This window comes from Pogoniulus pusillus, chromosome 1 (genome assembly GCF_015220805.1).
Source record: "Pogoniulus pusillus isolate bPogPus1 chromosome 1, bPogPus1.pri, whole genome shotgun sequence".
NCBI classification, from domain to species: Eukaryota; Metazoa; Chordata; class Aves; order Piciformes; family Lybiidae; genus Pogoniulus; species Pogoniulus pusillus.
Window position 1 is genome coordinate 53,433,480 of NC_087264.1, and position 14,861 is coordinate 53,448,340.

Consider the following 14,861-nt stretch of genomic DNA (forward strand, 5'->3'; position numbering starts at 1 on the left):
GTTCTTAGGTAATGAGTGGGGCCTGGGGGCAGCCCAGCAGAAAGGCTGTCAGCCCATAGCACAAAGTGCCTGGCTGCAGCTGGGAAGCTGCTGGTGCTCCTGCTGACTTCAAACTGCCATTGAGAGTTTGGGCTAAATCATAGAATCAACCAGATTGGAAGAGACCTCCAAGATCATCCACTCCAACCTAGCACCCAGCCCTAGCCAGCCACCCAGACCATGGCACTAAGTGCCCCATCCAGGCTTTTCTTGAACACCTCCAGGGACAGTGCCTCCACCACCTCCCTGGGCAGCCCATTCCAATGCCAATCACTCTCTCTGTGAAGAACTGGTGACTTGGCATTGGGAAGGTCTTGATCAGGTACCCCGGTGCTACAGCAGTGGGCATGGTGTGCAGAGGTGGAGTGAGCAGGAAGGGTCACTGAATCCTGGGATCCTTTTGGCTGAACCTTTAAGATGATCAAGTCCAGCCATTAACTCAGCACTGCTGCCAGGTCACCACTACACTGTGCAGAGGCAACTTCATGCACCCATAAGCCTCAACAGGCACAAACCCGAGCTGGATCTTGAGAGGTGTGAGGCACTGTTGTGTGGCTGTGGCCTGGCTCTGAAAGTACAGCGTGGGCAGAATGAGGCAGGGGTGGGTTCCAGAACTGAGTGCCACAGCAGCCTTGTGTCACTGAGGAAGGGCAGCCAGCCGCTGCTGGGGACCCGATGGGTCTCAGCACTGCCATCTGGATGTGCTCTTCTCTTACAGCCTGCTGTCCAGCCCTGCTGCAGAGCCCTCCTGCCCTCTAACAGATCCACACGTGCACCTGACTTGGTCTTGTCTGCAAACTCTCTGATGGTGTCCCCCTGTGCTCAGGCCACACCTTGAGTCCTGGCTTCAGTTTTGGGGCCCTCACTACAAGAGGGACATTGAGGGGCTGGAGCGGGTCCAGAGGAGGGCAACAAAGCTGGTCTGGAGAACAGGGCTGGTGAGGAGCAGCTGAGTGAGCTGGGGGTGTTTAGTATGGAGAAGAGGAGGCTGAGGGGAGACCACCAAGGGCAGGCTGACAGGTCTGTAGTTTCCCAGATCCTCCTTTCTTTCTTATAGGCAAGTGTCACATTTGCTACCCTCCAGCCCACTGGCACCTCCCCAATTATCCAGGGCCTTGGGTAAATAATGGAGGTCAGCTTGATGAGCACATCTGCCAGCTCCTCAGCACCCTTGGGTGCAGCCCATCCAGCCCCACACACCTGTGTGGGTCTAAGTGGCGTAGCAGATCACTGACCTCTGCCTCATTTGTTTTGGTGACTTTGTTCTGATTCCCCTCCCTGGGGGGCAACACAAGCAAAGCCTTTCTAACCAGGTGTTCTGACCAAAAATGTTTAAGACCAGACAGGAGCAGCACTTTTGTAGCAGAGCAGATCTACCTTTGTCCTCTTCTGCAACACTCATGCAGATTGCCAGTTTCTGGCTGCTGAAGACGCTGAGGGAGCGTTAGGATACAGGTGGGGTTTAGGCAGTCTCTGTCTCTGCTGCCAAACCATCACTGTACCAGTGCTTTGTGTTTGAAAGAGAGAAGTCACTCACAGAGTCACAGGAGTGAAGGGCCTAGAGGAGTCTACTGAAGAGCAGCTGAGAGAAATGGGACTGGTTAGTGTGAGGAGGAGGAGGAGACTGATGGAGACCTTTTGACCCTCTGCAACTACCTGAGAGCACAACATTGAGAGTTTGGTGTTCTCTTCTCACAGGTCATTGGTGACAGAACCAGAGGGAACAGCCTCAGGCTGCACATGGGGAGGTTTAGGCTGGACTTCTTTCCACTGCAGGAGTGGTGAAGCACTGGAACAGGCTGCTCAGGGAAGTGGAGGAGTCACCGCCCCTGGAGGTGTTTAAAGGTCCTTTAGCTGTGGTGCTTAGCGATGTGGTTTAGTGGTGACCTTGGCAGAGCAGGGTTAGTGGTTGGCCCTGATCATCTCAGGGGTCTTTCCCAGCCTGCATGATAATATGATTCTATGGAAGAGCCTAACTCCCCTGCTAGAGCAGGGTACTCAGAGTCAATCACACAGGAACACATCCAGGCAAATTTGGAGTTTCTCCAGGGGAGACTCCACAACCACTCTGAGCAGCATGGTGCAGGGCTCCAGCACCCTCAAAGTGAAGAACTCTTTCTTTGTGTTTGCAGGGAACCTCCTGGGAGGGTTCTGGTGAGAACTCAGTTGTTCCCTTCTGAAGGAGATGTGTGTTTATAAAGCTGGTGTTTATAAGCCCTGTCATGTACATGAGCCATCTCCTTGGATCCCAGGCAGAGTGCAATGCCAGATAGCTGGGACTTGCAGTCCTTGCTGCAGAGCTGCCTTGAAGCAGTGCTGCATGCTCTGGGTTTTCCAGTACTCTGCAGCAAGGATGTATCTGTTCCTTACTCTGCCTTAACAGACTGAGCTCTTTAAGTCTGTCACTCCAAGTAGCATTTATTGCAGCTTAATTACTTCTGGAAGCTCTGCATGGAACCTTGCTGGTGCCCTTCAGCTCTCTGTGACCTGCCTGATGTCGTCAGCAGAGGCAGCATAATTTTCCTCCTGGATATTCACCTGTTGTAGTAAACTTGTTAGGGAGAATTTTCCCACAGATTTGGATAGCTAGAAAAGGAAGCAGCAGCAGTGAGGCAAGCCTGGATCCATATGAAGACTGCTTGTTGTCCTCTCTCTTTAGAGCAATCTGGAGTGGGACTGGTGAAGCTTGCTGTCATCAAGGTTTTTGTTGCTGGGGGGGGGACGGGGAAATGTGCACTCCTCCCTTCACTCTGGCACCCTAAAACTGTTGTTTAAGTCCCTGCTGCATGTCCTTCTGGGACATGTCTTTCTGGGTGACATGACAAGGGGTAATGGGCACAAACCAGAACCCAGGAGGTTTCACTTAAACATCAAGAGAAACATCTTTGATGTGAGGGTGCTGGAGTCCTGGAGCAGGCTGCTCAGAGGCTGTGGCGTCTTCTTCTCTGGAGATATTCCAAGCCCACCTGGGTGTGTTCCTGTGCAGCTTACTCTGGGTGAACATTCTAGAGCAAAGAGGTTGGTGCTAGATGATCCTTGGAGGTCCCTTCCAACCCCCACCAATCTGTGATTCTGTGAATCCAGCACCTCCCATGACACTCTCCATTTATCCCCTGCTGCTTTGTAAAGCCATCCTAACAGCTGAAACGATCCCCTGCCTCCCTTTCCTGCCTGCTCAAAGACAGGTGTGACATTTCTTTCCTTGGCACCAGGTTTCTGCTTCTAGCTGTGTAGGTTGTTGGGGTGATAGTTGGTGCTGGCTGAAGGCAGTGCTAGCCTTCCTCTGGACAAGTGCTGTCTCATGCCTGCAGCAAGGACTGCAGCAGCCCAGCTGCTGCACAAGGGGACAGAATTCACTCTTGTGTGACTTGCAGAACTGGGCCATATGGCTGAGTTCCTCTTCTGGGTCAAGCTGCTCTTGATTATTGTATTTCTCTCCTCACTGGCTGGGAACCCATGTTCATGCAGGTCTGCTAATTATTTCTGCTTCGTTTGGCACTTTATAGGACTGAGCATTCATGGAGCAGCTCCAGAGACTCCATGGCAACTGCCCAGCTTCATTATCACACAAAACATCAACTGTCAGCTCAGCCCTGTTACTGTGAGCCCAGCAGAGGACCTACTCCTGGGTGGCAGCAGCAGATACACCTTCTTTGAGGCTCTGCATGCATCTTCTCTGCCAATGTGCATGATTCACCTGAAATAGTGCCCTGGTGCCACTGTTCAAAGCATAGCTTGGAATGAGTGCAGAGCCAGGAGGCCCAGCTGTGAGATTTTCTCACACCTGCTGCCATGCTGGCTCCTCACAGGGGCATTGGTTTGGAGAAGACCTTTCAGACTGAGTCCAGCCAGCACCCTCCTGGTGCAGAACTTGTTCCTCATATCCAATCTCAATCTGCTCTGCTCTCATCTCAAACCATTGTCCTCGTCCTGTCCCTGCAGGCCTTTGCAAACAGTCCCTCTGCAACCTGCTTGTAGCCCCTTCAGGTCCTGGCAGGCTGCTCTTAGCTCTGCCTGGAGCCTTCCCTCTTCCAGGCTGAACACCCCCAGCTCCCTCAGCCTGTCCTCCTAGCAGAGCTGCTCCAGCCTCCTGATCATAGTCTCCTCTGGACCCTCTCCATCAGGTGAATATCCTTTCTGTGGTGAGGGCTCCAGAGCTGGACACAGTCCTGCAAGTGAGATCTCAGCAGAGTAGGAGGACAGGATCCCCTCGCTCCATCTCTGGCCATGCTGCTTTGGATGCAGCCCAGACTGCCATTGGCCTTCTGGGCTGCCAGTGCCAGTTGCTGGCTTGTGTCAGGTGTTTGTGTGCAACTGGCAATACCTTCAGAGAAAATATTAGCCAGCTAAGCTTTAGTGATGCTTTTTCAGTTGTTGTGACCCACGTGCAGCACCTAGCACTTGGTCTTGTTGACTCTCACGCAGTTGACCTCAGCCCATGGATCCATCCTGTCCAGATCCCTCTGTAGAACCTTCCTGTGCTCAAGCTGGTCAACACTCCCTCTCAGCTTCATGTCATCTGCATTTGCCTGGGGACACAGAGAAAACTGGCTTGGGTATAGGAGGAATTAGTAGCCTCCTCAGGCACCCAGTTCAGCTGTAACTGCAAAGAGATGGAAGGTGGCAACTAAACTTCTTTCAAGTGACTGTGCCCTTCAGACTCATTTGCTCTGCCTTCATCTGGGCTTGCTTGTGAATAAAAAAATTTCCCCTCTCCCCTCTGTGTTGCCTCTAGCAGCCAGGGAGAAAGCAGTAAAATGAGACTTGTAATCTAGACAAGATCTGATAGACAGCTGCACCATGGGCTGCCTTTATTGGATTGTATTGATTTGTCAGCAGACCCCGTGGGCTTTGGAAATGAAAGTGTAGCTGTCTGGCTTCATCCAAGAGGGCAGTGTTCAGGCTGAATCCATTTCTATGCCTGTGGTTGAGAAGGTTACATTTCCAGATGTTTTTAAGATGGGGACAGGGGAAAGGAAGTGTGGTTGGTGGATTGTTTGGTATATTTATTCTTTACAAAGTTTCTCTGTTCCATTGGAAAAGGGAAAAATCAGAGAGGAGAGCTGAAACATCTGCAGTAACTTTGTGGCTTTCCTGTACTTATTTAAACTCTTAAGGATGAGGTAATGCAATCTGTTTAGCAGGGCACGTTGCTGATAACACATTCATGGGAGGTAATGATTCCTGTTGTCTGGTTTTAATAGGTAGCACTGTGCTGCCCAGGAATCCACAGAGGAGAGCTGTAAACCAGAGCTGTAAACCAGAGCTGCCCCTCTCTCAAAACAGAAGCCATCAGTAATAGGCATTTCTCAGTAACAGTCATTTCTGAGCAAAGTAGCTGGGAAACTCCAGTGCCCAGGAAGGTTGTGTAAGTTCATTCAGTCGTGGATTCATTCAGAGAATACAATGGCTTGGGTTGGGAGGGACCTTCAAGATCATCCAGGTTCAACCCCACTGCCATCGGCAGCAAGTGGTACCTTCCACTAGACCAGGTTGCACCAGCCTGGCCTTGACCACCTCTAGGGAGGGGGCATCCACAGCCTCCCTGGGCAGCCTGTTCCAGTGTTTACCCACTCTTACTGTCAGGAATTTCTTCCCAATTAGAGTCTGCTCTCCTCAAACTTAAAGCTGTTCCCTCTCATCCTTGGGTTCCTGTCTCCACGTGGTCACCTGTGTTCAGAGCAGTGACTTCAGTGCACAGGACTGGTCAAGGCAGCTCGGATTCCTATACTGAAATTCCTAGGGTTGATTAACAGTGGAGCATTCATATTTGTTTGCAGCTTGGTTGGAGGGAGTCCAGAGGAGGCCACAAAGATGATCAGGGGATTGGAGCAGCTCTGCTAGGAGGACAGGCTGAGGGAGCTGGGAGTGTTCAGCCTGGAGAAGAGAAGGCTCCAGGCAGAGCTAAGAGCAGGACCTGAAGGGGCTACAAGAAGGCTGCAGAGGGACTGTTTGCAAAGGCCTGCAGGGACAGGACAAGGGCAGTGGTTTGAAACTGGATCAGGGCATATTTAGGTTAGACATTAGGAGGAAGTTCTTCTCAAGGAGAGTGGTGAGACATTGGAACAGGTTGCCCAGGGAAGGAGTTGAGTCTGGAGGCATTCAAGATCAGGCTTGATGTGGCCCTGGGCAGCCTGCTCTAGTTGGAGCTGTCCATGCTGCCTGCAGGGGCATTCAACAAGATGACCTTTGAGGGTCCTTTCCAAGATGATGCAACCTGTGAATCTGTGAGCTGTGTAGATAAGATGACTTCTGCATTCTGCTTGAGCTAGGAAAGGTCAGTCTTGTGCCTTGGATGGATGGGTTAAACAATGCTGTTCCATCCTGCCTGTTGCTCTTAATATGCTCTGTGACTCATTTGAAAGGAACCTACATGTTGTGTTATTTGGGGATCAGACCCTGCATTTTTGGGGTCAAGTTCTGGAAACAAACCAGTCACCTAGCAGGACCAAATTACCTTAATTACAAACCTGGCCATTAGTTATTTCTGCCTTGCAAGCACTACACAGGATTTAACTCTTACTACCTGACTTAGTGCAGGTGAGTGGTGTGTCCACGCCTTACATCATGAAGCTCTGGGTGCATATGAGGCTTGGATGCAGACCATCTCCATCAGAGCTTACACCTGGCTCATTTGCTCTGGGTGCAGATGAGGTTTGGATGCAGACCATCTCCATCAGAGCTTACACCTGGCTCATTTGCTCTGGGTGCAGGTGAGGTTTGGATGCAGACCATCTCCATCAGAGCTTACACCTGGCTTATTTAAGACAAGCAAGCCATTGTACCAAGACATGTAGCAAGACAGTTTCTTGCAGCAAGGTAACCTTAACTGCCTTGCCATGGGCCTCAGACAACATGACTGCACCTCTGCATCTCCTGTAATAGAAGTCTTTGCAGAAGGGACTCTTGAGGGTCCCCAGTTCAGTCTTCAGCTCACAGAATAACTGATCAACAGGAGCAGCATTGGGTGTAAACCCCCAAGAGCAGGTATGCTCCACCCCTCTGATGGCCTATCCCAGTTTGCTGGTGTCAGCTTAGTTTTGTGGTGACACACAGCCAGCATAAATCAACATTGAATGAACCTCTCTACAACCCCAGATTTTGGGTTTTAAGGTGAAATTGCATTAAATACCGTAGGGAGGAGATGGTTTGTACTCAACACTGGTGAAGTCACCTCACCTGCAGTGCTGTAAGCAACCTGCTGTAGTGGAGGGTATCCCTGCTCAGTGCAGGGTGGTTGGACAGGATGGCCTTTGGCATGGGCTAGAAGGAACCTTCATTCTATGGTCTGAGATCCCTTCCAACCTAAACCATCCTCTGAATCTCTTAGTCTGCATTTTGCATCATCTGGTCTGTGACAGTTCTCTCAAAGGACTTGCTCCTGCTGCCTCTTCTGGGGACTGCTCAATGCAGCAATAAAATAGCCTCATACAAAGAGAATAGATAGGACAAGAGAAATAAGGATTAGGGAGGTGAGCTGTGTAATTGTGCAGTCAGGCAAGCCCTGAGCTAGTGCAAAAGAAGAAGAGAGTGGGATGTTGTGGTGGCATTTGGCCTCTGATCACCTCCATCCTGTGAGTAAGGTACAGCTTCCAGGGCTGCCTCTTATGGTAAGAGCTGTTTTGTTTTCTTGACTCCCTCCCCATGAGCCAGGACAGATCCATTCTTCCCATTTCTGGCAACAGTGTTTCAGCTTTCTGCCCTGCCGGTGTCTGGCTGAATGAGGAGGAAAGGTAACAGATGCAGAGCACTCATAGCGAGGCCAGGTCTGATGGTGGTGCTGAGCGAAAGTGCTGCGGTGTGACTCATCTTTACATCTCTGCCTGCAGGGTAGATAACGTCTAACACAAACACCGCTCTGCTTCGCTGACTTCAAACCTCAGCAAAGGCAAACTCACGTCTCTCTTCTCTCTTGGCAGAACCAACTCCTTGCCAAAGGCTTGCTGTTTATAGAGGAGAAGGTTAAGCTGTGTGAAGGCAAGTACAGTCACGATCCCATTCTGAAAGGGAGCTGTGCCTTGGTGTTCGGCCAGCCAAGGGGCTTGGCATGCCTGGAAAGCACACAGCCCTTTCTGCTGCTGCCTCGCAGTGTGCACAGCCCCTGGGGAGCCAGCCTGTGCTGCAGCCCTTGTGAGGCTCAGGGGCAGCGCTGCTCGGGCGGCCGCACAGCTGCACCCCTCCCGCCAGCCACCTCTGTGGGGAGAGGAGGAGCGGGAGCTGTGCAGGGCGAACCCTTCTGGAGGAGTGATCTTGACCCCTCCCCAGGGGTGGGTCTGAACACTGCCAGGTGATGGTGGTTAGCCCACTCCCCCTTCCTAAGATCCATAAAAGCAGGGGGACTTCTATTCTTGCTCTCTCGCCCTGCCTCCCTGCCTGCCAGCATCACCATTCCTGTTTCCTGCTTCCCTTTGGTTTTACCACCTGGCCAGCACCCACGAGGGGACAAGCCCCACTGCCACCAGATCTGCTTGTATATTTACCTATTTTGTGTCTTGTTTTCCCTTCCCTATAGCTTTGTAACTTCCCTACCTCATTTTATTTACTGGTAAACTTTGCTTCTTTTAACTTCCAAATCACAGTCAGGTTATTTGTTTGGCTCTGCATGTCTTTCCCCTCTCTCCATCTAATTCCTTTTCTTTTGGGAAAGAAGGGGGAAGAGGGAAGGGCATCCTATAAATTGTTCTTGGTTCTGTCAACTATATTTGAGTCTCTGGGAAATTTAAGTCAGAACCAAGACAGGAGCTTAGGTGGCAGCTGAACCTGAGCTCATAGCAGTTCGGGGCCAAACGTGGATCCTGTTGCAGAACTGCTGAGAGCTGCCTTCTGCCTTCCATTTCAGCTCAGTGTAAGCACAGCTTACTGGGGTGTGCTTCTGGATGCTGAGCTAACAGGTGTGTATAAATGTAAAGGAAAAACAGGCATTTGAGTGGGAAGGAAATCCTTCAGGGAGGCAGCTGAGCACACATGAAACTGTTTTATGCTCCTGGGGTGCAGAAACTTGGTGCTGCAGAGCCTGTGGGTAAAGGGCAGTATGGCACAGCAGCTCTCAAGCTTTGGCTGTGGCAGGGAGGTAGTGACATGTCACAGAAACTAGGGGTTGGAAGGCAGAGATCATCCACTCCAACTCCCCTGCCAGAGTAGGATCACACAGAAGTGTCTCCTTGTGTGGCACCTTCTGGGTTCCAGCTTGTACCTGTCCTGTCACTGGGCACCACCAAACAGAGCCTGGCACCTTCATCCTAACACCCACCCCTCAGGTGTTTGTAGACATTGATCAGATCCCTCTCAGCCTTCTCTTTCAGCAGCCTGCCGAAGCAGAGTGAGCTATCTCCAGCACAGGTCTTTATTCTGGGCTAGGCTGCAGTTTGATTGGACCCAGTTTGGGAGCTTACAGGGCAGACCTCTTGCCAATCACCATCCTGCTGGATCTGGGCCCTTAAACACCAACAGTCACTCACTGTGTTGTGTCATTGTTGGTGCTGGATTCTTCTGCACTGTCCTTCACCAGGTGACTTCTCCACTCAGCCAGCAGGCTGAAGGACTCGGAGCCTGAAGGATTTGGGCAGTTGGCAGCCTCCTGCTTGAGGTATGCTTCTTCAGCATGCCCTGTAAGGGAGGAGCAGAGGCAGACTTGTGTGAGTACCTGCCTTGCCTCTGCCAGCTCTTTGCAAGGAGTGCTGTGCAGTTCGTTGAAGGATTTAGGTTCTGTAGCCATTGCATTATAGAACAGCTGTATAGAACAGTTGGGTCCCACCCAACTCATCTGGTCCACCACCATGCAGTCAGCAGGGCCATACTCAACTAGAGCAGCTTGCTCAGAGACCTGTTCAACTTGACCTGCAGTGGTCCCAGGGATGGGGCTTCTACCACCTCTCTGGGCAGCCTGGGCTGAGGTCTCAGCACCCTCAGAGTAAAGAGTTTTCTGCTTCAAATCTCCCTTCCTTTAGCTTTAAACCATCGTCCCTTGTCCTGTGACAGCAGGCCCTGTCCCCATCTTTCTAGAGGCCCTCTCTATGGATGTAAAGCTATTCCAGCAGCTAGTTTAGCAGAGTGAAAGTTGAGTTCCAGTCTGCAACAAGCTGAGAGCTGCCTGGCAGTAGTTTGCAGCTGCTCAAGGGGTTTGGGTTCGGTGACATTTACCAGACAGCAAACCCTCTTCCTGTGCCTTGCTTTTTTTCCTCCCTAGTTTGAAGTGACATTGGAGCCACTTTGCCCATGCTGGCTGGAATCCCTGCAGGAGATGATTCATGGACACCTTTCTTTCATAATGTGCAGGCTCCTTGCAGGTCTTGTGGCCACAGCAAGAACTTCTTGTGCATGCTTCTTGGTTAGCTCTGTCTTCCTGGAAAATTTCTGCTGCCCCAGTACTGAGAGGCAGAACAAAGTTCCTGCTGCAGGGCATGGCAACGTTTTACTGTGCCTGCTTTTCAGCTCCCAGCCTTTTACTCTGATGTGACTTTTCTTCACACAGGTTGTCACAGGCTCTTTAGTCCCTGTGAGATTCATGTTTTCTTGGAGAAACAAACCATGCTCCTTCTCTCTTCAGAAGGAGAAGTGATCTGTGACACTTTATTCTGCCCCCACACACCAAAGCCTCACAGTTGTGGGGAGGAGACAGAGGAGTGACAACTTTAAGCATTCAAAGAGTCCATTTCCTGTTGTCTTTTTCACTTACAACTGGCAGTCTCCGGTAATGGGGAGCTGCTGTGGAGGTGTTGGGCAGGTAGTCACCTGCCTGCCAGTTTTGAAGCCAGCATCATACCTGACACCATGAAGCCTCCCTCTGAACCTGCTGTGGCCATCAGTGGGTTCTCTGCTTAACAGGAGACATCTGCAGGATCTGATCTTGCTGGGTTTCTGCTCTCTGGCTGTGTCCTAAGTAGCACACTCCAAGAACAAGCATAGTGAAAAGCCACATGAAAGTCTTCAGATGGGGAAAGCTCTTCAGTACCTGGTGATGAGGCTCCTTTGAGTGGCTATTCCATGTGTGTCCCAGACTCTCATCAAACCATAGAGTTGGTTGGCTTGGAAAGGACCTCCAAAGGCCACCCAGTCCAACCCCCTTGCACTCAGCAGGGACATCCTCCACTACAGCAGCTTGCTCAAGGCCTTGTCCAGCCTCACCTTGAACACCTCCAGCCATGAGGCCTCAACCACGTCCTGGGGCAACCTGTTGCAGCATCCCAGCCAGCACCCTCCTGGTGCAGAACTTGTTCCCCACATCCAATCTCAATCTGCTCTGCTCTCTTTTCAAACCATTGCTCTCATCCTGTCCCTGCAGGCCTTTGCAAACAGTCTCTCTGCAGCCTTCTTGTAGCCCCTTCAGGTCCTGGCAGGCTGCTCTTAGCTCTGCCTGGAGCCTTCTCTTCTCCAGGCTGAACACCCCCAGCTCCCTCAGCCTGTCCTCCTAGCAGAGCTGCTCCAGTCCCCTGATCATCTTTGTGGCCTCCTCTGGGCCCTCTCCATCAGGTCCATGTCCTTCTTGCAGGTGAGGCCTCACTTGGAGGCAGGATCCCCTCTCTCCGTCTCTGGCCACGCTGCTCTGGATGCAGCCCAGGCTGCCACTAGCTTCTGGGCTGCCAGTGCCCATTACTGGCTCCTGTCCAAATTCTTCCCCACCAGCACCCCCAGTTCCTGTTCTGCAGGACTGCTCTCAATCTCATCAACTCCTAGCCTGGATTGAGATTTGGGATTGCCCCAACCTAGGTGCAGGACAGAGGCTTTGAAGTTTGTCAGGATCCCCATTGCTGTGTTTGTGCTTGGGAGATGCCAGAGTGGGCTCAGCTGCTGTAAGTGGTCTCCCTGTTGCTGTTGCTGCAGGGCATTTGATGTTGGCTGTGACCTTGTAATGGTGGTAAGGTGCAAGAGATGTTATTTTTTCAGGATCAGTATTGTTTATTAATGTTGCTACTCAGGACTCTGACTATCAGCCACGATTTTTAGTAACAACAGCTTCTTTGCAGTGGCCATGAAAAGCATTACACAGATGAGAAGGCAGGATCTAGAAGACTTAAGAAATAACTAGCAATAATACAACACACATTAAACTGGACTGGAAAAGCAGTTCTTGGGGCCAACTATACCACTTGCCCAGGAGAGGAACTCCAGAAGCTCCATTCTGCTTAAGGCAGAGGGCTTGGGTTCCATTAGAGAATTTACAAAGGTTTGCCAAAGAGGCTTTTCAGGTGTTGATTCACAAGAAATTATATCTCCAGACTCCTGGGGCTAGCTACAGTTTCAGACAGTACCCAAATACTTGTAGGGAGTTCTGTTGATGTCTTGATAGCCACTGAGGCTTCTGATTCTATCCAGGCTCTACAGGAGTGCCAGGGAGAGGCAGACAATCTCTGACCTGGTCCTGGTTCCTCTTGGACTCCAGATTCAGCACAGAGCTTTGCAGGGAGGCAGGAAGGATGTGTGGCAGATGTGCAGACAGGCACAGTGTCACACTGGCTAAGCAAGCCTATGGAGTCATAGAATCAAGCAGGTTGGAAGAGACCTCCAGGATCATCCACTCCAACCTAGCACCCAGCCCTGTCCAGCCAACCAGACCATGGCACTAAGTGCCTCAGCCAGGCTTTTCTTGAACACCCCCAGGGATGGGGACTCCACCACCTCCCTGGGCAGCCCATTCCAATGCCAATCACTCTCTCTGCCAACAACTTCCTCCTAACATCCAGCCTAGACCTGCCCTGGCACAACTTGAGGCTGTGTCCCTTTGTTCTGTTGCTGCTTGCCTGGGAGAAGAGCCCAACCCCACCTGGCTACAGCCTCCCTTCAGGTAGTTGCAGACAGCAATGAGCTCTGCCCTGAGCCTCCTCTGCTGCAGGCTGCACACCCCCAGCTCCCTCAGCCTCTCCTCACAGGGTTTGTGTTCCAGGCCCCTCAGCAGCCTTGTTGCCCTTCTCTGGACACCTTCCAGCACCTCAACAACGGTGTGGGGCAATTGTTGCCAAAGACAGTTTCTAGGCAGACAAACCCAGAGCACCAGGGCTTGCTGTTGTGTAGCAGAGGTAGCTTTGACAGAGCGTGGCAGGATGCAGCAGCAGTGAGGTGGAGCAGGATGAGCCAGAAGCACTGCTGGGAGGAGAGGGCCTGCTGTCTTTGCCTGCTCATCTCCTCCTGTCAGTGCATCCCCAGACTAATGGCCCTGTGGCCACAAAGCCAATCAGAATGGCACTTTGCCAGAACACACCAGATCAGCTAAACTCAGGGCTTGCTTACCCTTATTTGGGCAGAACACAAACAAGTGCAGAAACACAGTGTCCTCACATGTTTGCAAGTTTGGAAGGAGAGGAGACCTGGAGGCATCAGGGCCCTTTGTCTTGCTTCCCCCAACAGCAGGAGCGGGGAGAGCAGAAAAGCTGTCTGGGCAAGCCAGGACATGCTTAGGCCTACTTTGACCTTCCATGACAGACCTGCTGGGTTTCATATTCAGCTTCTCACATGCAGCTGTGCCCCTGTACATTGGAGCTCTGAGATTACACAACCTTTCATGGCAGAGTTGAAGCCTCCAGTGCAAGCGGGGCCTTACTCCACAGCTGAAACGAGCCTCCTGTTGTGCACAGAGCTGTATCCTTCCCAGCATACAGCAATTTATCATCACAACCTTGTGTCTTCATCAGTTAAGGCCACGTTTAGCTGAGTGATGTCCAGTTTGGGGCAGAATTGTGACTGCAAAGGGTGGGTTTGTGTTCCTTACTAGGGAATTAGAGTGAAACAGGAAAACTCAACTTGATTTTCAGTGGCCCTGTCACTAATGCTCTTGATCCTGCTCTGTTTTCACAGGTGAGGATCGCATTGATGTCCTGTCTGAGATCTGGGATCACTATTTTACAGAGACTCTCCCTACACTCCAGGCAATATTCTACCCAGTCCAGGTAATCTCAGTCTTATAATTCAGTCTTCAGTCATCTGAGGCAATGCTACTGCTAATGCCATGTGGAACCTTCTGTTCCAGCAATGCTGTTTGACCAGTGGCTAACTGGTCACAAAATCTTTAAGCTAAAGCTGTGGGGAAGCAGAGTTTGCCCAAGTCAATGTTAACTCTGTATGAAGGGCTGCTAAGATCTACTGGGCAAGCATGCTGCTTTGGGCTGGCTTTATTCCCACTTGTCTACCCCTCTGTCAGTGCTTAGCTAAGCTTAAAACACTGAAGCTGTTGCACTGTGACTTGTCTAGGCTGACACTCTGAGTATTTGTGTTCCTAGTTCTTCCATTTCTAAAGGCTTTGGACTGCTGACAGCTTGTCTTCAGAAGGATGAATCTGAAAACTAGATCAGAAGCCAATGTGTTTTAACTCACCCTGACTACTTAGGGAGGGTTTATCTCCCCCTCGTGCCTTTGGAGAATCTTCTGCTGGGACTTCTTTGAAGCTTTTAGTAAGGGGACAGGTAAATAACTGTGTGGAAGATGAAGGAACAACTCTGTGGAAGCCCTGCTTGCCCAGGGTATTTTGAGAGCTGTGTATTCCATCAGCAGTGTTGAGCTGAAGTGGTTTCTAATGTACTTTTAGTCAGGTTTTCCATACAAGCAGTCTTGTTCCCTCCCTCTCCTATTCTCATCCCCTCCCGTCAGAGGAAAAGTAAAATGCACCACAGGAGGAGACTGAGAGTCTTGGACATGCTACCCTGCTCCTCTTGACTTTTGCCTCTTCCACAAGACATACTTTCCAGAGCCTCTAAGAGTTCTTTTTCCCTTGTATGATTTGAAAGGGAGCAGGTAGAGCTCAAAGGTTGCTCTTTTCCTCTGCTCCTGTTAAAGCTGGCGTTTCCTGACAGACTCCTTGCACTGGCAGACACTAACCTCTCTACTGTGTTTGT

General features: G+C 51.0%; 1 protein-coding gene across 4 annotated transcripts in view; it reads left to right on the top strand.

Annotated features, from left to right (window-relative positions):
- The window catches only part of PRR5L (proline rich 5 like), a 44,645-nt gene that overhangs the window by 17,368 nt on the left and 12,416 nt on the right, over nucleotides 1–14,861 (top strand). For 3 of the 4 annotated variants that reach the window (XM_064152370.1, XM_064152376.1, XM_064152393.1), the window contains 2 exons: nucleotides 7,959–8,016; nucleotides 13,828–13,919. In XM_064152370.1, coding sequence (XP_064008440.1) covers nucleotides 7,959–8,016; nucleotides 13,828–13,919 — 150 coding nt within the window. Of the gene's footprint in view, nucleotides 1–7,958; nucleotides 8,017–8,260; nucleotides 8,510–8,878; nucleotides 8,931–13,827; nucleotides 13,920–14,861 lie in introns of those variants that run through there. The other variant, XM_064152384.1, reaches the window with a different exon arrangement.